General features: G+C 40.5%; 2 protein-coding genes and 1 long non-coding RNA gene across 4 annotated transcripts in view; 2 read left to right on the top strand and 1 right to left on the bottom strand.

The window, feature by feature from the left end:
* Positions 1–344: 344 nt before the first annotated feature.
* LOC146672588 (uncharacterized) lies at positions 345–4,228 on the bottom strand. Of its 2 annotated transcripts, XR_014908314.1 has the most exons (8): positions 3,741–4,228; positions 2,982–3,021; positions 2,790–2,836; positions 2,433–2,477; positions 1,565–1,594; positions 1,043–1,111; positions 762–836; positions 345–367 (listed from the first exon to the last, which is right to left on the bottom strand). It is a non-coding gene; the product is annotated as an uncharacterized LOC146672588 (long non-coding RNA). The 2 variants fall into 2 exon arrangements; XR_014908313.1 differs by lacking the exon at positions 345–367 and having other exon boundaries at positions 377–836; positions 3,741–4,220.
* A 6,839-nt stretch (positions 4,229–11,067) lies between these two features.
* Positions 11,068–27,337, top strand: part of LOC146672589 (NACHT, LRR and PYD domains-containing protein 12-like) — a 236,742-nt gene continuing 220,472 nt past the window's right edge. The window contains exon 1 of the mRNA XM_085401262.1: positions 11,068–11,218. The gene's annotated coding sequence lies outside the window, so the exon portion shown is untranslated. The remainder of the gene's footprint in view (positions 11,219–27,337) is intronic.
* Positions 13,074–27,337, top strand: part of LOC146672590 (uncharacterized) — a 28,481-nt gene continuing 14,217 nt past the window's right edge. The window contains exons 1-3 of the mRNA XM_085402590.1: positions 13,074–13,324; positions 18,776–20,380; positions 20,706–20,892. Coding sequence (XP_085258716.1) covers positions 13,307–13,324; positions 18,776–20,380; positions 20,706–20,892 — 1,810 coding nt within the window. The 5' untranslated portion in view covers positions 13,074–13,306. The remainder of the gene's footprint in view (positions 13,325–18,775; positions 20,381–20,705; positions 20,893–27,337) is intronic.

The following is a 27,337-nucleotide window of genomic DNA, read 5'->3' on the forward strand; positions in this document are numbered from 1 at the left end:
AATGTATTTAAAATCATTCAAAAAAATATAAATTTAACCCTTCATATATTTCTAAGAAAACACATTCACATTTAACATCTGAAAGAAATCTTTATTTGATGTTTAAAACATACATATAGCATATCAATCAAGCAAGGAATATTCATTTTACAAGTTTATTCTCATTACATACTTAAACATTCTAAAAGAAACACACACACATATACATATATGTGTGTATATATATATATATATATATATATATATATATATATATATATATATATATATATATATCTATATATACACACAGTCTCAGTTCCCCCAGCTTTCACGGCAATCCTCAAAGCCCTTCTGGACACGCTGGGAAACCCCTTCCTTACCCCCACTGTAACAAACAAAAGTCACAGTTCTATTACTTTTATCAGAGTTAAAATAAAAATGTGATTTATGTTAGCTGGCTTCATTTAGCAAACAGATATTTCTGTTTATACAGATACAGATATTAATACAGATATATTTTACGCATAATTTACCTCTTTTTTTTCCTAGATGGGAAGTCTATCCAGTTCACATTACAGTAATGCTAACACCCCTTTTGGTCGTCTCTCCTTACCTTCCAGCATTCATAAATCTGTTGACCTTCTTTGTCTGAGACCAACCACTACAATGCATCATCACCTATTTGTATTGGTAACTTACTTTACAACCTATTTTAATGGTTGCAAAGTAAGTTACTTGTGCTGTATGCAATTTTAGATACACAGAAAGTCTTCACTTACTATATATGGCTGTCATAGTGTCCTTATCAAGGGCAGTTCTTCACTCTGCGCCGATGTCCGTTTTGCTCTGTCCTCCTATAAAAAGCATGAACATTTGAGTGTTTGACTAGTTTTAGATTTCCAAAAATTTGATATTTGTACAACTAAACATTTGAACTACAATATATGCTATTGAGCGATACTTTTATGGGTAATTTTTGGTAAAGAAACTGGTGACAGAGTTGTAGGCTTTTTAAAGTACTATTAGCTAACCATTTGAACTGACTTTCAAAGCTGATTACCTTTTAAATTGCTGTGGATCAAAACCTCCAGTGGGAAGGCGGCCATTAGAAGAACACGCACCATTGAACCTGAAAATAACAAAAACAAACAAAAAACAGAACAATATATAAGAGTCCGGTAGGGTAATAAATCTCTTCTGAAGCAATATAGTCATTTTGGGTGAAAAACAAAACATTCCTCTAAAATATATATACTGACATCAGCAATCAACATCATGATTGTAATTATTTCCTTTTTAGTACATCTACTGCTGTTTGCATGTGTCAAGCACTACGACTGTATCTATGCATATAAATTCACCATATATATCCAGCAAAAATGTTTTGTTATAGGAAAACAAACAAAGGCATTCAATCAGAGGTGAGAAATTAATTGGGAATATGAATTATAGGTGAACTATTCTTTACCTACTAGCAATCAAGCTTCTTTAACCAAGAAGCTTGAAATATTTGAATGTAAAATAAAATAAATAAATAAATAATAATAAAAATAACATGATGTAATTAAAATGCACAACTTACATTAAGGAAATCTGCATTTGTATCCACAGGCTAAAAGTAAAACAGTAAATGTGTTAGTAATAGTACAGGTATTTGTAAAAAAAAAAAAAGAGGCAGTAACTGTGACGCTTCTAGTGGGATGCTAAATGCAGAGATTTATATTTACAGTATAATACTGCATGTACGGGTAGCTGTGTTGTGAACTGTAACTGAATATTAGAGAATCTCAGAGAAATTAAATGTATTTATTTTTTGAATTTATCAATCATAAAACTGTGTGTTTTGAAGGCCTGTTACGATAACGACTTTTTGTTGGTCGGTATATTGCCCCATAAACAATTGCGACAAGTTATGTCATTGTCATTTTAAGACCATTTTATGTCTTTGAATGTATAATCATAATATAACACCATAATAATGCAAGATCTACACACTTTCAATTGACAAACCAACATCTAATTCTTAAAGTATTTAGATCATTGAAATTAGGAATCAAAATATTAGATACCTTAAAAACTTGAATAAATAGTAAATTTTCTAACAAATAGAAAACAATGTTATTTAATGTTATTGTTTTGTTATCATTATATTTTATTTTTGTAAATATAATGGCGGATAAATTACATCATCAACAATTATTGAGGTCATGTACATGTACTGTGTGTTAAGTCGATATATCGATTATTGTGATAGGCCTACTGTTTTGGTATCATAACGAGCTTGTCAAACATGCATGACCACTAAACAATGTCTAAGAAGTAGTATTGGTCTGAATGACAACAAACATAACTAGTGTTTTGGAAAATCTGTTAGAAAACAGTTATTTCAATAATTATGATTAGCATGTGACACAGACACCGCATAAAAAACCACAACAACAAATACTTACTTTAGGAGGATGGGGGAGGGCAGCATGAGGTTGAGACTTTGACATCTGTAAAAAACAAATTCATGTATTACAAACAAGTCACTTAAAAATACATTAATGTGGCAGACTGTTCCCTGTTCAGATGCAGTGTATAAGTACAATCAGGGCTGTCACAACAATGGGGTGGGGCCAAGTGGCTGCAACCCTAGGTACAATGTGCAGGTATATATAATTACATATAATATATGTGAATAAAGCAAGAATCTGTTTAGGTTAGTCACTGTGCTGACTGATGCTTGCTAGGTTTATATGATTGCAAACTGCACAAAAACAACAACAGCAACAACATTAATGACAATGACAAACAAAATTACTTACATTTATGTAAATCTCACATTAGGAAGATCTGCATTCGATTTCATGGGCTGAAATAAATAGGCAGAAACATTACTGCTAAAAAAATAAAAAACAAAAACTCTAAAAAGCCTAAAAATGACTTAAAAAGCAAGGAAATGTGGAACATTGTAATTAGCGAACATTAATAAAGCATAACTGTTCTTTGTTTCTAACCTTGGTAAGTACTCTGTAGCCAGAAGGAGAGGTAGGATTTCTGTGAAAGCCAAATTAAATGTGAATAGGCTTTGATAGTTATTGAGAAGGCAGAATAATAAGAAAAGGCAAAAGTACGTCACAATATAATTAATTAAGTTACATATTTTGATTACCAAATTATGGAAGCGTGGAGCTGCCACCCAGGCAAAAGAAAAATAGAGCTGTATCACGTTATGACGTGAAATGTTTATTGTTCTAACATTATGCTTTTCATGTTTGTATAATACAGTGGTTCTTAACCTTGTTGGAGGTACCGAACCCCACCAGTTTCATATGCGCATTCATTGAACCCCTCTTTAGTGAAAAATAAAGTGTGTTTTTTTTTTTCAAATTAGACGTAGATATGTTTTTTACTGGTGCACAAAATGAGCTGTGCACGTCACAGCGGAGGCTCTGCCGAACCCCTGAGACCAACTCACCGAACCCCTAGGGTTCGATCGAACCCAGGTTAAGAACCACTGGTATAATATAATATCACATTATTATAATATACATAATTGTCACGTTCGCACAATATTGTACGGACGTGATAATTATGTACATTTTTCGTACAATGTTGTTCAAACATGTTGTTCAAACATGATAGTATATTGTTAGAACGATAAACTTTTCACGTTATAACGTGATATACTTATATTTCTCTTTTGCCTGGGTGGCAGCTCTACGCTTCCGTTCCAAATACACGAGAATAAAGTAATATTATATGGGAAAAGGCACCTGCTAGCTTGATGATGGAGGCTTCTTAGACTGGCCACCCGCCTTGGCTTCTTGTCGCCACTCCATGAAATAAAGGTCCGTTTCCTCCATGCCGGCTAATTATTCATCCTCATTAAAATCTCGTATATGTTCAGTTGGCAGAATTGAGAATTTTACATCTTCCAACCACTTAATTAACGCGAACATAATCGGCTTGTTTCTTCCCGTCTCCTGTATCCGGCCGTTCCTCTCGCTGTCAGATTTCGCGCCTCAGAGACGTCGTTATTTTTCAAAAAAAAAAAAAAAAAGAAAGAAAGAAAGAAACAGCAACAACTACTAAAGAGAGTTTTTGCACGTTCATTGCACATTTGTGGGAATGTTTAAATATTTAATTTTTATTAATTACTTTTCATTATATCTTTATTTTTTAAACCACCGTGGCAATGCGCATGCGCATACACTCCTGCATGCAAAGGGCTTTGGAGTTGACGTAATGTCGCAATGCATTGTGGGAGCGCAGCACCATCTTGGCAGGTCACGAATCAAAACAAGTTTGCTACGAACCATTCTGAAACGTAGCTCAAAAGAAAATGACGGTATAGAGACAGATTCTGTCCAGATGCAAAGAGACGGTACTTGATTGTTGAAATGTGGACCCGTATGAAATATAGCCGTGGAGTAGAAACCCTGAAGACCAAACCGCTATTGACTTAGCATGATCTACTCTCATACCTTGTCTGTGGAGTCAGAGCATACACGGCGCACCAATTTCGCAATTATAAATCTCTGGAGGCGCACATCCAATTCACCAAGGACTGGGTACAAGATTTGGCTATTTTTAAGCCTCCACGTTGTGAGTACGCCGTCATTCAAGCAAAGGTAAGTCAGCTTGAGTACTGCGAGTAAAATGCGTTTGATTCCCCCCAGCATTCAAATTAGTGCTAGCAAAAATTCATTCGTGAGGGGGAAATTACAGTGAGAACATGTAGAGGCTCTGTTAGAGGGATAACATAGTGAGTTCAGTGCATTGATGTGACATTGTCCTGAAGGATTTAGTTATTCTTTATGGTTAAAGAAATTGCCCTAATTAATTCATATTTATTATAAATAATCCTAATTACACATCTTGCTTCCTTGTTTGTGTCCTGTGTCACTAAAAATACATTCTGTTTTAGTTTTATACATTGATTAATGACCTGCAGAATCTCCTTGTCATATTAGGTGTCCATAGTTGTCACTTAAAGTTGAACTTTATGTTTTCTCCCTCTTGAAAGTGATTACATCCTTGCATTACATACTTTAGGTTCATTTTTTGCTGATAGGTTTCTAAAAAGAAACATGCAGATTTAGAATATAACATGCAGCGTTCTATAGATGGATACATAAAAACACTTTATTTGTTACATTTATGATAAATGGATTTGAAAGTAAATAAAACACATTTGTGTCGGACTTGGCTTATTAAAGTTCTTGTCTTTAAATGAACTTTGTCTGTGTGTGTTTTAGGTCCTGCACTCTTAAAGACTGAATTGCAGCATTGCAGCCACAGGTCATTGTGAGCATCACAGGGAAGGTTGAAGCCGCCCACTGCAGCTGTATGGCTAGAGTCGTGAAGACTTGCAGCCATGTCACTGCTCTTCTGTTTAATGTAGAAGCAACAGTGAGGATCTGTGGCACAAGGACTGTTACAGATGAACCTGCATACTGGGTTTTGCTGGGTAATATGACCAAGATACAGCCAGAAGTTGGCCATAAGATAGACTTCTCCTCTTCAGCTGCCCAAAAAAAGGTTCTTGATCAAAACATAAACAGACCATTCGTTGTGACAGGTAAAAGAAGCCATCCTCAAAAAAGAAAAGTTCCACCTGCTACTGTGGAGGAGTTGGATCAACTGATGGGACAATATTTTTCCAAGCATAGTTCTGTTCTGAATAACCCATAATGTTTTAATTTAGGGGGCCATGTAAATACTTTGCATTTACTGAATATGTACTTACTAAATACCGCTGTTCAAAAGTTGAATAAAGAAACAAAGAAATGTTTGCCTATTTTTAATTAAAAGCACTTTGTCGAACATCACATCAGTTACAATGTAGAAAAAATGTTATGTATAGTTTACAAATGACAAAATGTTCACATAAAATCATGACAGCATTTGTATAATATCACCCACTACTAGCATTCTGTAATTTACTGTCTCTTTTGAAAACTTATCACTACATAAACAGCACAAGACTTAAGAGTATTTAACAAAACCTTTTTTCTGTGGTTTTACTACCACACTGGGGCACATGTTCACCAAAACGCAGCAAACCTTTGCCATCTTATCCAGGAAGGTCACCTTTTTACCCTCACATGGAAGAAGTAATCTGATTGGCATGGTGGTATGTAGCATGTAGTTTGAAGCAGGGATTTCGTAGTGCCCCATGTGTAGTGTTGGAACCCAGTCAGGATTTGTTTCATTCATTTCATAGGCTGGTTTGTTGCAATAATGCCAAATAATTAGCAACTCTATAAATAGAAGGTAGTTCTGCATGTTTGTTCTAAGTTTGTGCTATTGAAAATAAAATTAACAGGCTATAAATAATAATATGAACTTATTTAGAACTTACCTGAATGAAAATACTGGAGCACACCAACAGATATCTGTGGCTGGTAGAGAACTGAATATCAGCTCGTCTCGCAGCTGCTATCCAGGCTAGACGCCTTCTTTTGGTAACATCCAACACATAAGCTCCCTCATGATGTTTCCAGGTGAGGAAACAATGAAAAGAGAGCCTGTTTTCAAGCTTATTCCTTTGTCGGTAGTGCAATCTAACATTACAACCGACCACACAGCAAGCATTTGTTTGGCCTGCTAATATGGCGCCTTGACCAAAAATCCTGGCTACGCCCCATCCCGTAAGATCACGCTCCAGAGCCCTATTAACGTACGGATCTAGAAAGAAGACGCTGCATTTTTAACTCTGAGGGAGATGGAGAATGAGCCTATTTCCAAAACAGTGGAGTGTGTTCATTTAAGTACTAAATTGTATATATTGTCAAAAACTAAAGTGTACATAGCAGTTGTTGTATCTTGTTTACTGTATCACTGACAGATAATTTCAAAGTCAATGAACGCTACATTATAGTGAGATATTGTGTAATGTGAAATACTGTAAGCAAATGAATAAACAACCTAATTCGTGATAGACCTTTGACTCTGTTTTGTTTGAATCCAACTGTTTTTTGCAGATGTGCATAAAACATGTTACTTTTAGTATTGTTATCATTATCATCATTATTGCACTAAATATATTTTAAATAAAGGATACTTTGATATACATTCTACTGTAAGGTTGGAAATGTATTTTCTTCACCCTAAAATATGTTTTGAAATGTATTTTGGTTTGAAAGAAATATATTTTCAATTTCAAAAATATATTTTTTTGGAGCATCACAAATACAAAATATATTTACCATATATTTGAAATATATTTTGGCCAGGAAAAATGTATTTTTTTACCGTATGGGTTTGCTGCTGCTGACTTTGAAAATCACACCAAACATGGAATCAAATATATCGACTCGGCTTAGACTACAGAGAAGCTCGGCACTGCTCACAAAACTCAACACAAAAGGCTTTTTAAAGACAACAATCACTTTGACAGACACACAAACACGACTGAGTACAGAGCAGCTGCTGGTTTGAAGCCACAGAAATGTTCAAATGTTTAAACACACTGCAGCGTTGCAGCCGTGATGCATTTGTGCTGCTAAGGCCACACACATCAGCTGCCTTACATTTTAGTACCAGTTCATCTCTGACCATGGCAGCACAGTCTTTCCAGTACAGTGATGTTGGTGGGGACAGTGGGGACTGATTGTTCATTGGCTGTAAGCCGGTCACATGGACGTTTAACTGGTGCTTTGGTTGCTCTGTAGTCTGTTGTGCCTGTGAGCTGCTCCTAAAATGAGACAGATTATAATTGTCACCATTCTGTTAATGACTCTTATTATGTGCGCTCTCCTCCACTGTCACACTAAACACATTAAACCTTTATTTTGGTGTAAAGTCAGGATTTATTGGCTCTTCTTAAAAGCGTCATGAAGTGCAAAACTCAGCAAACATTATACAAAAGTAGATTTAGAAGCTGAACAGAACTGAAAACATTTAAAGTGACAGTCAGCACAAATCCAGCTGACATCTCCATCCAACCCAAGTCTTCATTTAAAGTCATTATAACTGTGACACACGTTTGTTACAGTATTAATCCTGCCTGATGCTGCAGGGCCAACATCATGAAACAGGCTCAGCATTTATTTCCATTATGAAACTTTATCATTAAAAACAAACCATTGTTCTGCAGTCGTCCCAGGACTGTGGGTCAAACGTTCTCTCCACATGTTTAAGGCTGAGCTCACTTTATCGTCTGCCTGAAGGAGGGAAGCAGATGTTACTAAACATCACAATAAAACATATGAAATGTGTGCACATGAGGAACGTCTGCACTGTTAAAGCCATGCAAACATCTTCACACATGAAGCAGCAACACCTCTCAGTTTAGCAGCAGCTGGTAAAAGCCACAGTGATCCTGGAGCCTCCCTGAAGGACTCGTTCATCAGTAACTGTCAGGAGGACGATTAAACCTGCTGCACACGTCCTGTAGTTACACACTCGGGAGGAAAGACGACGTCCTCGCTCTGCAACATGATCTGTGTTTCATCCAGGACGCTCAAACACAGATTGGTTTCCAAATATTAGACGCACTGGTTCTTCATGCGTTTCTACCTGAGCACTCAGAGTCATTTCTACAACAGGCCTCCTTCACCTGCTGGTGCCTCTGTTTCTGTGTTTGGCTGTTTCCATCAGTGCCTGATGTTTGTGATCTTTGATCTGTTCTGAAGTCTCTCTTTGTAACACAAATGTTGTTTGGCTTCTTTTGCAAACAAGGCAAAAGAACTTTAATGGATTCATTTGCTGATCTTACTTTTCTGATGCAAAGCCGTCCTTTCAACGCTTTAGAAAGAAAACCAAACAATGTTTTTAAAACTTTCCCAAAATGTAAAAGCTATTAAAACCATAAACTTCTGCTCCTTGATCATGTGATTCTTCTTCTAGACTGTCTGTAATTGTTATTGCTGATTGTCAATAAAGTTGTTTTTTATAAGTTATGTTGTAAAGGAAGCTTGTGGCGAGGGAGGAGGGGCGACTAAAAGCAGGTTCATATAGTGGGAAAGTCCTCAGGTCATGTGAGGATATTTACTGATGCGTCAACACTGTCAGATAAAAGAACGGCTGCTGCATTTGTTCTCCCACAAATAAGTTTGGTGATGAGTAAAAGAATTACAGATGATGTGGCAGTTTATACTGGGAGCTGGTAGTGATGTTACTGGCTTGAACTGGGTGGAGGACGCACTAATATGCAGGTATGTGGTTTGCTGGGACTCTAGCAGCGTGCTAGTGAGTACAGGTGATATGTCTTCAGACTCTAGGCAACATATTGTTTTTGATATACTTCATTTACTGTATAGAATCAAACACAGAGGGATAGAAGTGGATTTCTTATGGCTCCCTGTGAATATCGGTGTTGATGCAATGAACAGGACGATAAGTTTAAAAAGGTGCAGCAAGAAGAAGTCGTGCAGGTTTGACTATAAAATACAGTGAAAGTGAGGTGAAGAGTATAATGAAGGTAAAGATGAAGGACGAGTGGCAGGCACACTGGGACAGAGACGGGAAAGGCAGATATTATACAGAAAACAGTCGTGTAGAAGAAGCTGCAGCAGAGACCAGGATGGAATCTGGAGAGTCAGAGTTGGTCACACAGGCTTGAATAGCACACTTAAAAAGGTAAACATGACACAGGAAGTGTGACTTCTGTGGACCAGAGGAGACGTTTGACGGGTTGTTAGCGTCGTCAGGATGCTGGATGGAAACGCTGTGCCTGATAGGATGATTACAGGCTGGACTTTGTCTTCCTGTTACAGATGGATCCAGGCCCTGGATGACTGCTGGACACACATGACCCACACTAGGCTGCCTTCATCCATCCTTTCCTCCTTCACTGAGACTCAGAGTCAGCATGTATGTATTTATCAGTGATTTGAATCCTTTCATTACAGAGTGAAGTTAAAGTAGACGTGTGAACACACTAATAAACACAAAGGGACACAACTACTACTCCATGATGGAAAGCTGAAGTATTACACAGCTTTATGAACCTCCTGTTATCCTGGTAGACGAGTACAGCAATAAATCTTTTACTTGAACATCTTCTGGCTCCAATAAGCTTTGAAATGTGACCATGAAGTTAGAGACACACTGACTGAAACCCACAGCTGTGACTGTGGATCACATCCACACACAGTGTAGCTGCTGTCTCTGTGTGAGCCTTTGCACTGCTGCTCGCAGCACCGTTATATCACTCAGCACTCGCTGCTGTTATTGAATCCACTTTTTACTGTCCGTGCAATCAAGCTCCTCTGCAGAGCTAGAAAATATCTTCGAACCAGTTTATGTGTTAGGGGATCCTTTGCAGTTGTGACTGTTGCCTCTGTTTTTGTCCTTTGGTTCCTGGGAGCCTTTTACATTTCCATCAGCAACAAATATCTGAACAGGCTTTATTGTAGGAAATACAGGAGTAAATAGTTGTCATTATTTATTAGATGTTGTTAAAGATGATCAGATGTTTGTTTAGTTTAATGCTGTGGCTTCAGTCAGCATCACTGTGCTGTATAGTTTTATTTTTCTGATCCTTCTGTTAAAGTTGCTGAATAAAAGCTGGTTGGTCTGCACCTCACCTCTGCCTCGAGCCTCCTTCTTTAAAGCAGCAGAGGCTCTTCATTCAGGTATCACAGCTCGAGTTGTTCTGCAGGAGACCCAGAGTACTGTCCTTGGTCCATAATGACATTAACTTTGATTCATGTCAGCCTGAACGTCTGTGATGAACACACTATCAGCATCACTGACATATTTCATCATTTAAAAACACTTCCTGTCACTGTGGTGGTTACAGTGACATCATGCAGTTTGTGCTTTGACCTCCAGAGGGCGACAAATCAGCACAGACAGAGAGCTCCATTCAAACTTTGCTGCCATCAGGAATAATTCTTCAAATATAATCATCAGTGTTTGAGCAGTTATGATATCAGGGACAATCTAGACATGTGTGACAATACTGAACATGTCACATGACACACCTCAAACATCATGTGATCCACTCTCAGTCTGCACTTTCAGTCATGACTTCATGAATTTATGATCAGTTTACTCCTGAAATATTCAAATGCTGCAGGGTGAAGAACAACAAAGTGCTGACACATGTTTGTGTTTCAAACAGGAAAACCAGCAGAAATAAATCATCTTTGGACAACATGACAGAGATTAGTGAGTTTCCAAGTTGCACTTGAATGCAGCACAGACAGATTCTGATGTTCGTGGTTGTAAACGTGTCCTCAAACGCCGCTCTGACTCTTTCCTTCCTGCTCAAAGTTCCTCTTTTCTGAACTTGGTGTTTGTGCCTGACGCTGATCGTCTCCGTGTGGAGCTCCGTGTGAAGGTAACGTTAGCAGTGTGTAATGTTTCCTGGCTAACATCAGCTGTGTGCAGCTCAGTTCCAGCACAAATCTGCCGCTCCATAGTTCACGGTAACGGACTCATGAGGTCGACCGTTAAACGCTCTCCCGCCATTTTGTCTGTGTGCGCGGATGTGTACGTTTTTGTTACCACTGTCATCTCATCAATAGCCTATTTGTAAAAGATCTCTGTTCATAGTTTAGTTGGATTTTAAAACTCTGTAGTTGGACAGTTTTATTTTGGACTGATGCTAAAATTCTTGCTGATTGTTTCTGTCGAGGTTTTGTACTTGACATCCCCCATTTTGGATGTGATAAGCTGTAGAGAATGCGTCCAAAAAGAGAAACCAGAAAGAGAACCTGTTTTATTAATAACCTCTTGCAAATAGAAGAATATGAAAAAAACAACAACAAATAGGATAAAACCTTTAAATTACTTGAATTTTTAAAATCACCATCATCTGTTAACACAAATTTGATCATTTCAAATTTTTGTTTTCATTTTCTCTTCCCAGTTACTTCTTTCTCATTCTCTTCATTCTCCTTGTCACCTTACGTCTCACTCCTTAACTGAAGTTGTAGTTCTAACATAAGAAGTCCCACCAACGTCCTTTATTTAATCTCTGTGTTGTCACAGTTATTATCATCAGATCAGACATGAGACCCAGACAACAACATAAGTTTACAAGCTAACATCATGTCAGCTAACATTAGACGATAGCATCATAAACTTTAAATTACTTTGCCTCTGATCAACAGTTTGATTACATTCTCACATCACAGGTTTATTTGCTAAGTGTGAGTCCGCCCACATTAGATCCACTTTTCAGCAGGTGGAATAATTTGTAGTATATAGGTAATACATCAACAATGCTGCCGTGGCTAAGTTAAGAATATTTAAAATGTCATTTCCAAAACTTGCATATGATCTGCAATTTGTAGCAGATCTACTGACTGTCACAGAGCAGCTGGAGCAGTCTCGAATGCAGGTCAGTCCACTGCTGCCCCCTGTGGCCAAGTGCCATAGCTACTGCTGGATGAACTCGTGACACATCTGCACCTGTTTCTATGAACACATTGAGTCTGAGTGGCTGCACTTACACTGGTGCATTCAACATATTGAAAGATGGCAGCAATGTGGATTGTCAAGACTCAAACCAACCGTTGAGCAAAGACAGCAGATCACTTGTTTCTGTTTGTTATACAGCCAGATTTACTCGTGACACACATGTGCAGCTGCTTTATCACCTATTCTGAATTTGTTTCAAGCACAATACATTTGTTACACATGTTGGGATATTGTGTTTGTTTTAAATGTTATATACCTGTGTGGTATGTGACTTGTGTTGCCATGACGCCAGGTCTCTCTTGGAAATGAGATTTTTAATCTCAATGAGATTTTTTTTTACCTGGATAAATAAAGGACTAATTTGTAACTTTCAGTGTTTTCCGGTCTTCCAAAAGAAAAAAACCTTCAACTACATGACATGCAGTTGTGTATTTGTTTTCACCTTATCATACACTTGAAGTTTTACAAATCACCACTTCTTTAGTGAATATCATTTCAGTCTCAGACAATCTCGTTTCTCTTACAGAGGTTGAATGCACCTTCTGCGGATGGCCGTACCACACAGTGTGCGTGGACTTCCCCTGCACAGAAGGCAACTACAAATGCTGTGAATGCTAAATAAACAGAAACAAATGATCCCTGTTGTCTTTGCTTGATGATTGGTTTGAGTCTTGACAATCCACATTGCTGGCGTTGCATCTTTCAATGGCAGCAATGGCAGGTATCAGTGCTCAAACCTTTTGTGTTTGTTTCCAACAAGTTGCCCACCTCGGGAAACAAAAATGTGTTCTTTTACTTGTCAGATGAACATATGAGACACTTTGACTCTTCAGTGCAGTGTGGAGCCTAACAAAGATCTGTTTTGTGTCCCAGCTGATCAGCAGGAGGAGGAGAGTCTGACGGAGCAGCAGAGGAACATTTTCAGCTACTTGGACTCAGCTCAGCCACTACAGAGGAAACAATGAGCTCAACACAGAAGGTGACAGACAGAGCAGGACCATATGACCAAAGATATTTATCACCATATACATTTGAACATTTGCCATAACGATGTAGCTGACGATATAATTGACACCAGACAAAATACTTTACAGCTGCACAACTTTATTAAAAAGCCATCAATGTATTTTCACTGAAACAAGCAGCTGTTGTTTATGTGCATTAAAGTTATATAAAAATGTAACAGTGCAAATGCAAATTCCTCGCTGACAGTTTAACCAAAAGGCGTTTCCAGTGGAAACTGGCCGACACATCCTGAGCATAACCATGTATAATATCCACTAAACTTCAGAAGAGGTTATACAGTCGTGGCCAAAAGGTTTGAGAATTGCATAAATATTGGAACCTGGAGAAGTTGCTGCTTAAGTTTTTATAATAGCATTTTGCCTGCACTCCAGAATGTTATGAGGAGTGATCAGATGAACTGCATCGTCCTTCTTTGCCATGAAAACGAACTTAATCCCCAAAACGCCTTACCACTGCATAGGGCTGCCACAAACGATTATTTTGATAGTCGACTAGTCACCGATTATTTTTGCGATTAGTCGACTAATCAGATCATCATCCATTGGACGTAAAACGTACAGCTTATTGCACCAGCAGCATCTGCTCTTATATAACTATCATTAGCTTACAGCTTTAAGTGTTTAAGGTATGTGCTAACTAAAAATAAAGACAAGATGGTAGTTTATTAAATTTTAATTAAATGTGCAGATTGTTTTGGTGAAGTTTAATAAACTCAGCCGAATTACTCAGGAACAAATAAAATATTGCACCTTAGAACACATATGCATCAACACTACAATGAGCGGGTGGAGGGAGGTTTGGAGTCTTCTCCCACCCCCACTCTCTGCGGCCTGCTGGAGCGGGAGGGCTAGTAGGAGGAGTTGGCCGTCCGACTGCGGTCTGGGGTGTGGGGCCTCCCTGCTGCTGCGGAGTCGGGGTGGTCTGCCTCTCCCCACCGCAGGGAAAAGGGTAACACCACCTGGGTCTGGGTGCAATTCCCCCCTCCAGGGGCAAGGGTACCTAGACCCGGTTTGTAGAGTACGCTTGGGGAGTGTGATTGTGTGTACAGCGTCTCTTTATGTCTGTCTCCACGTTGGTTGAGTGTGGAGTGAGTGCATATGAGAGCATGAGGGTGGGAATGGATGTTTGTGTCTGTGTGTGCCTGTATGTCTGTGTCTATATGTCAGGTTGGGTATCAGACGCCACCTCTCTGGGGACACCTCAGGCCCTCCAAGGTTTGGAGGCCTATCTCCACCCACCACCACTTCCCCTGCCGGTGGCGGACTCCCTCAGGTGTCGGTGTGTTGGTGGTTCTTTGTGTCTGGGGGTGGGCGTCCGGGTACACACCGGCTCACTCCTTGGCGGCCGCTTGTCGGGGCCTGGGGCCTGGGGCTCGCTCGGGCCCCTTTGGAGGTGGGGTGCCCCCGGCCTCTCGGCCTAGGGCTCGGTCACTCAGGCGCAGCTGGGGGCCGGCGGAGCTCACGGGCGCGTCACTGCAACTCCCCCTGACTTCTGCTCCGCGGCTGCTGGGCGAGCCCTCATCTGGGACTCTCCTCAGCTCTTACTGGGACAGTGGCGCGGCTGCCCCTCTGTTGGTCTTCCATGGTCTCTTGTGTTCTGGGGGCCTCTGGATGTCTGGAGTTTTGATCTCCTCCATACCCGCTTCACAACCTGGAGGACGGGGCTGTGGCCCCCCCACACTCCCTAGCAGATCATTACATGGAGAAACCTTTGGAATGCAAGCATGCTGATCCACACAGGTATGCACACATGGGTATTCACAGACGCGGACTAAAGCTTTCTTGGCTGCTGCCTCAAAGCACACTGTGCGCTGTCTATCTTGCGTGCTGCACAATATCGTTTATTATTTAGTAAATACTGATATCTATGACTAGCTAGTTTATTGTGATGGTGCTTTGTTTTCTCTATTATTATGTTGCTCTTTGTTGTTTGCTGTCTCCTCTGTTTGTTTTTTTTGTTTGTTTGTTTTTGTTTTTTTTTCTCCATACAGGTGACCCAGGAGTTTTTTTTTTTGTTGTTGTCTCTCTTCCCCCCCCTTCTCACCGTCTCTTCTCCCCTTTGGTTTTCTTTCTTTCTCTCCCCCTCTCTCTCTCATTCATTCCCCCTGTCCTATTTATTAAAAAAAAAAAAAAAAAAAAAAAAAAAATGACAAAGGATGAACTGAAGCTCTGCCATCACGTAATGTCGCATACTGCTGTTTCTGATGTCATTTAAAAAAACAAACAAAAAAACAAAAAAAAACAAATAAAATACTGAAAAAAGCCAAACAATAACATTTTTAAGTTTATCTAAGTGACTTATATATCATGTTTAACCTGAGTAGGGCGGTGGGTTTGAAAACGATCTGCCGGGAGTCCGGTGCTCTCATGGCCCCCGGCTAGCTATCGAGCTAGTGGGTAACAGACTTCTCCGAAAATGTCGGAGCGCTTTTGAAAATATGTGATGTCTTGATAAACTGAGCCGATATTTGAGGTTTACACAGCTACATTCTCGCCTGAAAATATGTTAAATGTTTATTTTGTGACCCAGAAAGAATAATAAGAGTAATATTAAAACTAACTAGCTGCCGCTATTGTTGGAAACTGCGCTGGGCCGCGCTATGAATTCTGGGACAGAGCTTCTTCTTCTTCGGGGTTTAACGGCAGCTGGCATCCTTGTACATGCAGTGCTGCCATCTTCTGTTTCAGTCCGTTATTACACTCTTAAATCCTGCTACTTATTCCTGCGTCTTTTGAGATCTTACAAAGCTTCAAACGACGCGTCGACTATTAAATCAGTCGTCGACGATTTTGATAGTCGACGTAATCGTGACTAGTCGACTAATCGTGGCAGCCTTACCACTGCATTTCATTGCTGTCATCAAAGGACCTGCTGAGACCATTTCAGTGATCGTCTTCTTAACTCAGGTCAGAATGTTGGCGAGCACGAGGCTGGAGATCATCATGGCTGTATCCCGATTCAGGTTCTGCAGCTTTAAAGTCCTCAAGGGCCGCAGACTCAAAGACCGCTAAGGCCGAAGTGCGAGGCTCGTAGGTTCGTGAAATGGGACGTCTAACCTCCGTCGCGCTGCCCAGGTTGCCTAGCAACCATGATACTAACAGTTATTTATATATATATATTTATATTATTTCTGAGAGTGTATCATGTAACACTATAGATCAACTTAGCTCAGAATATATAAAGCATATAAACAGTTACAGCAATATGATGCAACAAACACAGCAGCTGCTGATCCAAAATACTCAAAGCTTCATAGAACTGAAACCAACATTTATTTTTAGCTCCATTCTGCTGCTGATACAGACTTTAGGTTTCTGAACATTAAACTTGTTGCTGCCTTTCATAGTGTGTAACTTGAAGGCCCTGAGTACTTTCTCCCACACTGGAAACACTGGGATGATCACATTATTTGAACATTACCTAATAAGACTGATTCAGCACAGACAGTTATGTTAAACTTTCCTAGCAGTCCTTCACAAACAGGGAACAGTCTGTCTATTCTCTCCATCTGTCAGCTGCTGCTGGCTCTTCCTCCTCCTCTTCCTCACACACTGCTGAGTTTGTCCTGGTGGATCATCAGGGCTGCAAAGCCTCACAGATGATGTGCAGCAGTGGGTCCCTCAGTCTGTCCTCACTCTGGACACTTGCAGTCGTCACACATGGAAATCAAATGTGTGATAAGCTGCAGGATTCAAACACAAGTGTAACTTATAAACACATGTTCATACTTTTATTCCACAATCAGAGAGAAAGAAACAGAGAGAGAGTGCAGGACAGACACAGGTGACAGTCTCAGGTGTACACACTGCTACACAACAGCAGCAGAGAAGCAGGATTTAGTGTTTGTGTTATTACGAGTGTAAACAAGAAGAGTTCCAGATGGTGCAGTGGACACATGTGTGACTGCTGTGATTAAAGCATCTTTCTTTCAGCTTAACGAGTGAACCGTCAGCTCGTTCAAACACACGTTAAAGTCCGTTTGGCTCGACACCACCGAACAGAGGCAGCAATATAACACAGCTAACATTAACAGTGCAGTGGATCCTGCTTGTGCCGTGATGTTCAGGACTGCAAACCGAGCAGCATCACTGACTTTCAGCTTGTTGTGTTTGTGGATATATGACTGACTTTAATTATCCACAAAATCATCACATTCTCTGTCAGATTAAGGTCGACTATTGAACGGCGTATATTTTAAAGGCTTTAAAACCAAGTTAACGCTGAAAGTACAAACATCACTAATGTCACATAACTCTGCCGACAAGGCATAGCTATGGCTATGAAATGCTCTTTGTGTATCACTTCTTCATTATGAAAGATGTCATTAATGCACTAGTAATGTCTCATCTGGAGTATTGTTCAATCATTTGGTCAGCAGCTAATAAGACAGATCTTAACAGACTTCAGTTAGTCCAGAATAAGGCGTCCAGATTAGTGTGAAGATGTTCATACTATACTAATATTGATCAAATGCATAATAAACTTTCTTGGCTTCCTGTACAGGCTAAAATATTCTATGGCTTACTTGTAGTTCTAAAGAAAGCAATTCTGTTAAACACACCACATTTATTCTGCTCAGCTGCAGTATCCAGATGAAATACATCATCATATTACACAGTTTTCAACAAGCTGCAATTTAGTAAATGCTCGAGTTAAAAGTAACGTTTTGTAAAACTGTTACATTTAGAGCAACTTTTAAGTGGAATAAGTTGCCTTAAAAAATTAGAGAATTATTCAAAACTTCAATGAACACTTAAAAGCCGATTTACAGAGCTTTTAGTTGTTGTAAATATTGTAAGACATGATTTGTTTTTGAAATTTGTGTAATGTGCCTCAATGTTATTGATATTATTATTATTATTATTGATTGCTTATATTTGAACAATTGTGAAACCTCACTGTGGATGTAAGAGTGAAATTATGTGGATATCTTGAATCCACTTTATTGTGTAATATTTTATGTGAGTATTTGACGGAAGACGAGCAACATCTGTTGTGGAAGCTAACGGGGTTCCTTTAGAATAAACAAACATAGGATTTATTATCACTGAATAATTCTGTATAAATCTACACAAATTATAGAAATATGTAATAGGAAACAACAAAATAATCTAAATGATAAAATAATGTGTGTGTGTGTGTGTGTGTGTGTGTGTGTGTGTGTGTGTGTGTGTGTGTGTGTGTGTGTGTGATTTTAGTGTTTGAACAGTCATGAATTATCTTTAACAGCAGGTTGGATGTAATGTGTTAGAACTACCAGCAGGTGGGGATAAGAGACCTTTAAGGTGTTTGGTGCCACGCTCCACCTTCAGGTTTAAAACTAGTGTTAATGGAGTTTGAAGGTTGAGTTTGTTCCACGACTGCATTTCACTCACTGCCTCTGTTTGTATCTCTGTCACTGCAGGACCAACATGGAGCCAGAAGTCAGCGCTCTCAGGAGGCCGACAAACCTCACAGAAGAAAGGGAGAGAAAAAACACACCTGTGACGAGTGTGGGAAGGGTTTTACTGGGAAGGCTTCACTAAAACAGCATCAGGTCATCCACACTGGAGAGAGACCGTTCAGCTGTGACTTGTGTGGAAAGTCTTTTTCCTTGAAGCGTTCCCTAAAAACACACCAACTCATCCACAGTGGAGTTAAAGCGTACAGCTGTGATCAGTGTGGGAGAGCTTTTACTCACAGTAGCCACTTACAGAGTCATCTAGTTACCCACTCTGGAATTAAGGCATACAGCTGTGATCAGTGTGGCAGAGCTTTTACTCACAGTAGCCACTTACAGAGTCATCTAGTTACCCACTCAGGAATTAAGCCATACAGCTGTGACGAGTGTGGAAAGTCTTTTTCCTTGAAGGGTTCCCTAAAAAGACACCAACTCATCCACAGTGGAGTTAAAGCGTACAGCTGTGATCAGTGTGGCAGAGCTTTTACTCACAGTAGCAGCTTACAGAGTCATCTAGTTACCCACTCTGGATTTAAGCCATACAGCTGTGACGAGTGTGGGAAGGGTTTTACTCAGAAGGCTTCACTAAAACAGCATCAGGTCATCCACACTGGAGAGAGACCGTTCAGCTGTGACTTGTGTGGAAAGTCTTTTTCCTTGAAGGGTTCCCTAAAACAACACCAACTCATCCACAGTGGAGTTAAAGCGTACAGCTGTGATCAGTGTGGCAGAGCTTTTACTCACAGTAGCAGCTTACAGAGTCATCTAGTTACCCACTCTGGATTTAAGCCATACAGCTGTGACGAGTGTGGGAAGGGTTTTACTCAGAAGGCTTCACTAAAACAGCATCAGGTCATCCACACTGGAGAGAGACCGTTCAGCTGTGACTTGTGTGGAAAGTCTTTTTCCTTGAAGGGTTCCCTAAAACAACACCAACTCATCCACAGTGGAGTTAAAGCGTACAGCTGTGATCAGTGTGGCAGAGCTTTTACTCAAAGTAGCAGCTTACAGAGTCATCTAGTTACCCACTCTGGATTTAAGCCATACAGCTGTGACGAGTGTGGGAAGGGTTTTACTCAGAAGGCTTCACTAAAACAGCATCAGGTCATCCACACTGGAGAGAGACCGTTCAGCTGTGACTTGTGTGGAAAGTCTTTTTCCTTGAAGGGTTACCTAAAACAACACCAACTCATCCACAGTGGAGTTAAAGCGTACAGCTGTGATCAGTGTGGCAGAGCTTTTACTCAAAGTAGCAGCTTACAGAAGCATCTAGTTACCCACTCTGGAATTAAGCCATACAGCTGTGACATCTGTGGAAAAACTTTCAGCCGGAGAGGGAGCCGAAATACACACCTACGCATTCACACCAGACATGATGTGTACTGCTGTGAACAGTGTGGCAAATACTTTACAACAGACGCAGACTTACAACGACACATGTTTACCCACACTGAGGAGAGACCTTATCAATGTGAGCTGTGTGAGAAGACTTTTAAATCTCCACGTTACCTGAGACGACACCAACAGATCCACACCAGAAAGAGACTCTACAAGTGCAGCTACTGTGAGGTATGTATTTATATTGTTATCTTGTCATTTTAGCCTGACTGTTTGGAACAACTCTGCTCATTAAACTGTGTTAGCATGTTAGCAATTCTACTGCATGGAAAAGCAGCTCTGAGTGATTATTCAGATTTTCCTTTCAGTTATGATTTTAGTATTACTGTAGTATTATGGTGGTAGTATTGTAGTTATTGCAGCCCAGTAAACTGAGTGTGTTAACTGAAACAGTCAAATGTAGTTGGACGTCTGCAGAGATGCTCTTTATTTCAGGCGACGTTCAGGATACAAATGTTGAAGGACTGACTTACACTGTCTTTGTGTCTTTGTTTAGAAGCAGAGCAACACAGATGGATCCAGTTCTCAACCCTGTCATCACTGTGGTGGTGGGAAAGACTTTCATTGTGACCTCTGTGGAAAAACTTTCAGTCGGCAAAAGACCCTAAAAAGACATCAACGTAGACACACTGGAGACAAACTGAAATACTGCAAAGAATGTGGGAGAAGCTTCACCACATCAAGTGAGTTAAAACAACATGAACTGATTCACAGTGGGGTTAAAAAGCACCTCTGTGATCAGTGTGGGTCATCCTTCACCACTGCAAGTCAGCTTAAAACACACAAAGGAGTCCACACAGGAGAGAAACCACACAAGTGCAGACACTGTGAGAGAAGCTTCTCACAGTCAGGTAATCGTAACATTCATGAACGTGCACACATGGAAGGAAACTACAGCTGTGACCAGTGTGACAAGAGCTTCAGGAATCTCAGTTCATACTCTGCACACAAACGATCCCACGTTACTAATAAACTGTTTCACTGTTACCAATGTGCCCAAACATTCACCTCATTGTCTGCTCTGTGCAAACATCAGTGCGATCACTCAGGGCTGAAATCACTCCCATCACTGGATCACAGTGAATCTGAAGACACAGAAAGATCCTCTGGTTTCTGTGTCAGACTCAAAAAGCTTGAGATCAGGCTCCACAGAGTTCAGATAGAATCATTTAAACTTGTGTTGAACTGAACTGGTTGCTGGGCTGAACTTCTACATAATACAGATCTACATGGGATCTTCTTTTCTGTTGTTTTACTGAGTCAGTTTTGTCCTTTTTTCTCTGTCCTGGTTTTGCTCGTCTGTAAATGATTGAAACTCAGTCAAATAGTTCATTGTTCTCCAGCAAAACGTTTTGGAAACTCATGTTTAACCTTTAAAACTCTGACATGTTTTAGCACACAAGGCTTCATCGGGGAGTTCACTCATGATTGGACCATGAGAACAAAGGTTTTTAGTTCTTTCAAAGAGAGTCTTGGAGATGTTTGATGTTTCTGTTTTTCTGAAACCACCTGAAAGAAAAACTATTTTTCTTGCTTTATGTAGTGTGGAAGTTTTTAATGTTTCTTCATCTGTGATGTTCTTGAATGTGTTCACGTGAAGATGGTACAAATAAACTGTCCTTTCAGCTTTAGCTCCTAATTTATTCATTATTTATGGATGTAGCACAGCAGCCGTCTCTTGATTAACACATGGAGGGCTCGGGATCTGATGGTGTCGTCTCCCTAATTTGCCCACTCAGTAAATCTCACTCATGGCCAAGAAATTGAAATAAACCTTGTTTCCCTGCTGGATAGTGATCCACTGTAACTCTGCTCCTCCTTCCTGTTTAGGATTTCTGTGGCTGAAGTAAAATTCCCTCCATCCATCACTTATCCCAGCTAACCCAAAGTGAAATAAAGTTTTGCTCGTCTTAAAAAAGCATTACAATAATGGGCATTACCAATGCAAACTGAATGATACAGAAGATGAAAGAAGAGACTTTGATCAGTTAATAAAGCTCATGATCTGGATTCATTGTGGCTGCTACACAGATACTTCTGGGTCACTTCTCTCAGTTAGGAACCTTCCTCACCAAACTGACTGTTGGACCACACCCCTGGTTTCATGAGAAATTGTTTCAGCCATGATTTCTCTTCCTGTATTTCAGAGTAAAGACTGAAGTGACAAATGGAAGCATGTTTAAAAAACACAATGTGAGAGAGACGTTGAGGTCCTTAGAAGTTACCCTGGGTTTTTCTGTCACCCTGCTAGATGTTACACACCTTGTTATTGGACTGATTTCTACTGCTGGACTACTCCTGCGGAGAGTAACAATACTCTTACTAATTAGCTCCCTTTCACAGCTTTGGGGATATTTATTTTTGTGTTTGCAGCGCTGTGAGCCAGAACAGCGAGAGAAAAATCTGCAACAGCGACGAGCCGAATGCTTACGTGAATCGCAGCAGCTGCACATGTGCTACGCTGAATTAGAGGATATCTTTGCTCTGGATTTCTATTTCTACTTTTTCATTTCTATATGATTCTTCTTGCATCTAAACAAAGATGATTCAATTTGCTAAATGTTGATGGCTCTTCGTGCTCAGGTGTAAATGAGACGTAATATTTGCTCTTGGTTTGGTTCTCCTGTACAGAACCTTGCAGTACAACAGAAACCTAAAAACATTATTTGTAGTTGTTATTCTTAGTTGTTCTGCTGCCTAAATACCACAGGGTCTGATTATGAAGTTATTGAGCTGCACATACTTTACGACCTGCTTAAGTTCGAGGTCACAGCGTCTGTAGAGCAGCTGGAACATAATGAAGTCTACAAGGTTAAAGTTTTCTCTTCAGTTATTGTTCTTTCTGCTGCTTGGTTTGATGGATCTGAGAGCTTTTGTTTTTATTATTGTTATTATAATTATCATTAATACTTTACTCTCTAGAAGCTTTAAAATAGTGTTTGTGTTTGAAAACATTGATTTAAGAATTGAACAGAAACATCTGTCCTTCTGAAAATCGCCCAAAGGCACGGAGACAAAGTCAAAGGATGCAACCTGTAACTTTCTCTTCCTTCATGTCAGGACCATCATCCATGATTTATATAAAATGCATATAGCAACAGTAGCACTTTAGTTTGGACTTCATGATTTCTGTAACTGGAAAATATTATTTTGTTTAAAGACAGAAGTGACCGCATAGTTGCAACATCAAAGGGAAATATTAATTAATTAGCATCAAGTATATTTGTTGCTTAAGCATTTGCACTATAACTTAAGTAGGATTATAACTTTTAAGGAAGGAAAGATTTCAGATATTTAGTTCACTGTTTCAGTTATTTTATATGAAATTAAAACATTTACGTTGGTCAAATATGATGCTCTAAATCAAATAAAAGTTTGAAAATAAATGATGTTTTTTTAAATGCTGCAACAAATGTTCACAAAAAGTAACTATAATTAAAACCAGTTAAACAAAATCAAATGTTTGAATCATGCTTAACCAAATGCCAGGCTGGAGAGCTGAACCTAAAGTATACGTAGAAAGATTTCAACATCTGAGCAGTTTTTAATGTTTTTATCACATATAAATGTCACAGCAGTGGGTCCTGGCCCAATGCTTTGTGTTTTTGGTTTTCTTTGACTCTTGTTTTTCTTGCTTTTTGTTCTTCTTATTTATCAGGCTCTCAGTAATCTTAGTTCTCCCTCCCTCAGTGTTCATTTCAGCCTGTGTTTAGTTTCTGTTCCCGTGTCCCACGTTTCATCGTTTCATGTCGAGTCAGCCCTGTCTCTCTGTTTCCTGTGTCTCCCCAGTCAGCCCCGCCTCCCTCGGGCACTCATGTGTGATACAGAGTAATAAACCTGACTACATTTGCTACACTCTCTTTATTACCTGTTACTTTAAAATTCATACACTAATTATGTCTGCCCATCTCTCTAATGTGAAGGTCAAAGGTCAACATCCCAGTGACATAAGAATAATCCCAAAGGGGCAAAGGCAGCGGTTAATTTAGCACATTTAGCATTAAGGGTACAGCAAGGATATACTTTTACTTATTGTGGCAGGGGTGTGGTCTCTGGCCTGCTGCAGTGGAGGCTGGTGGCGGGACGTTGGACGGCACAGGTGAGGGTGATGGAGCTCATGACTCTCCCCTTTATAGTGACGGAGGAGACTGGCGTGGGGAAGCGTGTAGTGGAGGAAGCCGAGGAGAGAGCTGGTTTCTGGCTACAAAGACGGCGTCAAACCAGAAAAGATTGCTCGTGGTCAAATGTCAAAGGAGCTTGCAAAGAAAAGCGTCTGGACTTCTTTAAGTTACTTGAAGACGTTTCACCTCTCATCCGAGAAGCTTCTTCAGTTCTAAGGTCAAATGGTGGAGAGTCCCAGATATAAACCTAGTGGGAGTGACCCCCCACAGAGGGACAAAAGGACCCCCTGATGATCCTCTAATCGCCTGAGCCAAGGTGTGAAACTGGGTGTGGGTCCCAATCAGCCAGAGTTTCGGGTGAGTTCATTGTGAAACCTGGCCCCACCTTATCATGCGAATTCCTGAGATCAGATGGCCCAGGATGTGAGTGGGCGTTAAGGCGTCTGGGAAGGGATCTCAAAACTGGATTATTGATGGCAGAGAGTTGGTGTCGTAAACCCCGCCTCTGTTCAAAGATGGTCGCTCACAGTGGACATAGATGCTTCTTTCACTCCTCTTTCAAACCATCTGTCCTCTCTGTCCAAAATGTGAACATTGGCATCCTCGAAGGAGTGTCCTTTGTCCTTAAGATGCAGATGGACTGCTGAGTCTTGGCCTGTGGAGGTGGCTCTTCTATGTTGTGCCATGCGCTTGTGAAGTGGCTGTTTGGTCTCTCCAATGTAGAGGTCTGGGCATTCCTCGCTGCACTGTACAGCATACACCACATTGTTAAGTCTGTGTTTTGGCGTTTTATCTTTCGGGTGAACCAGTTTTTGTCTGAGCGTGTTGCTGGGTCTGAAATACACCGGGATGTCATGCTTGGAGAAAACTCTCCTGAGTTTTTCTGATACACCGGCTACATAGGGGATGACAATGTTGTTGCGTCTGTCCTTCTTATCCTCCCTCGCTGGTGTCTGATCTTCTTTTCTGTGCCTCTTTGCTGACAGTAGAGCTGGGCGATATGAGATTTTTTCATATCACGACATGTTTTTTTCATTTCAGGCGATAACGATATCTATCACGATATAAGCCAAATAACTATATTTGTAAGATTTAAATGTGCCGTTGCTCACAAGTAAAATGTGAAATAATCAGCAGCTTGTTTTGATTTAAATATTTATTTCCCATAATAAGTTCAACAGGGTAGATGTACTTAAGGAACATGAGACTTTTTCAGATAAATAAAGGCAAATATTGCAAACTACACAAAAGGCAGCCGCTAAAGCGTTTAAGTTTCAAAATAGAACAAACGAAACAGACTAAACTGTCAATTCCACTTAGAAACAAAATATTAATTCTAAAAATAAATCTTAGTTTGTTTTACAGAAGAACAGACAAAAATGACTAACTTTTGTCAATATCAAATAAACTGAGAACTAAAAGGAAATTCTCAATCTCTCCTTGTTGTATAGCTTAGCTTTTCAAACAGTTTTAACAGTTACTTTAGTCTGACAAAAGCCGAATGACGAATTAGCGCTTCCAGTAAGAGACTGAGGCTACGTCCACACGTACACGGGTGCTTTTGAAAACGGAGATTTTCCGTTTTCGTTTTAAAAAATAATCCCGTCCACACATAAAGGCAGAAATGAAGGAAAACGCTGCTATGAACACGCCAAAGCAGCAGGTGGCGCTAGATTCCTAACCGTGCAGAAATGTTGGCCAATCAGAAGTCTAGAAGCCTCGGTGGGAAAAAGTAAACAAAGCTGGGGCATAGAAGCAGAACCGAGTCGTATGCGTGGAGGGACAGTAACTGTGTGTATATGTAAGCATTTAAACACTGCAGAGAGTAGAATTAACAGTATTGTAGAAATTCATTTCACCGAAACAATAACGTGGCGCACAGTGTGACGCATGCACCAGTTTATTGTATTTCCAGACTTGCTTTCGGCACAATTTACAGTGCACGCTACTCTGTTTTTTGTCAGACTTGAAATAGCCGAAATACCTTCACACTATGGAACTTCTGTGGCTCTTCTGTTCGACAATCTCTCCGGCATTGGAACCATCATCTGTTTTCTCTTCGGTCACGCTCGGTTGAATTTTCTAGTCGGCACACTCATTTCCTCCATTACCCGCTGGCTGCTTCCCAAACAAACACACGTGCGGCTTGGCACTTGTGCTGTACGTAACAAGTAACGTGACGTGACGCTGCGGCTGTGATTGGTTCGGCTCTGCGCTACTTAATTTGGATTGGCTGACCCTTTTTTTTTTTTTTTTTTTTAAGAGGACAAGAGCGGCGAGGTCTATCGCGATAGCTTAATTTCTCTATCGAGTAAAAGTTATATCGCGATACATATCGTTATCGTTCTATCGCCCAGCTCTAGCTGACAGAGGCTCCTTTGACTACGATGACCTGGATGACTGAGAACCTTCACAGACACTTGTGGTCAAATAATGTGTTGTGCAGCACGCAGGACAGACAGCGCACAATGTGCTTTGAAGTAGCAGCCAAGAAAGGTGTAATTTAAGTCTACGAGCAGTGAACACCCGTGTGCACACCTGTGTGGATCAGCGCGCTTGTATTCAAATGGTTTCCACATGTAATGGTCTGCAAGAGGATGTAGCGAGCCATAGCCCCGTCCCCCAGGGCATGAAACAGGCATGGAGGAGATCCAGGCCCCAGAGTGCGAGAGCCCAAGGAGGACAACCGGAGGGGCATCTGTGCCACCCTCATGGGAAGGGCTGAGGATCCCCAGACGAGGCGTCACCCAGTAGCCACCGAGCAGAAGCTAGAGGGGGCTTCACCAGCGTGCCCAACGGCTCCGCCGGCAGCCGGCTGTGCCAGAGTGAACCGAGCCGCAGGCCCAGAGGCCGGAGGCCCGAGGGCCCCCCACACCCCGGAGGAGGCCTGACCGAGCAACAGGCGCCAGGCCCCGCCAGGTAGCCACCGGGAGTGAGCCGGTACATACCTGAGCGCCCAGCCCCGGACACCAAGAACCACCAATGCACCGACCCCTGAGGGCATCAG

This window comes from Rhamphochromis longiceps, linkage group LG3 (genome assembly GCF_057381845.1).
Source record: "Rhamphochromis longiceps isolate RC_006_pf linkage group LG3, R_longiceps_female_GT1.1, whole genome shotgun sequence".
Taxonomy (NCBI): domain Eukaryota; kingdom Metazoa; phylum Chordata; class Actinopteri; order Cichliformes; family Cichlidae; genus Rhamphochromis; species Rhamphochromis longiceps.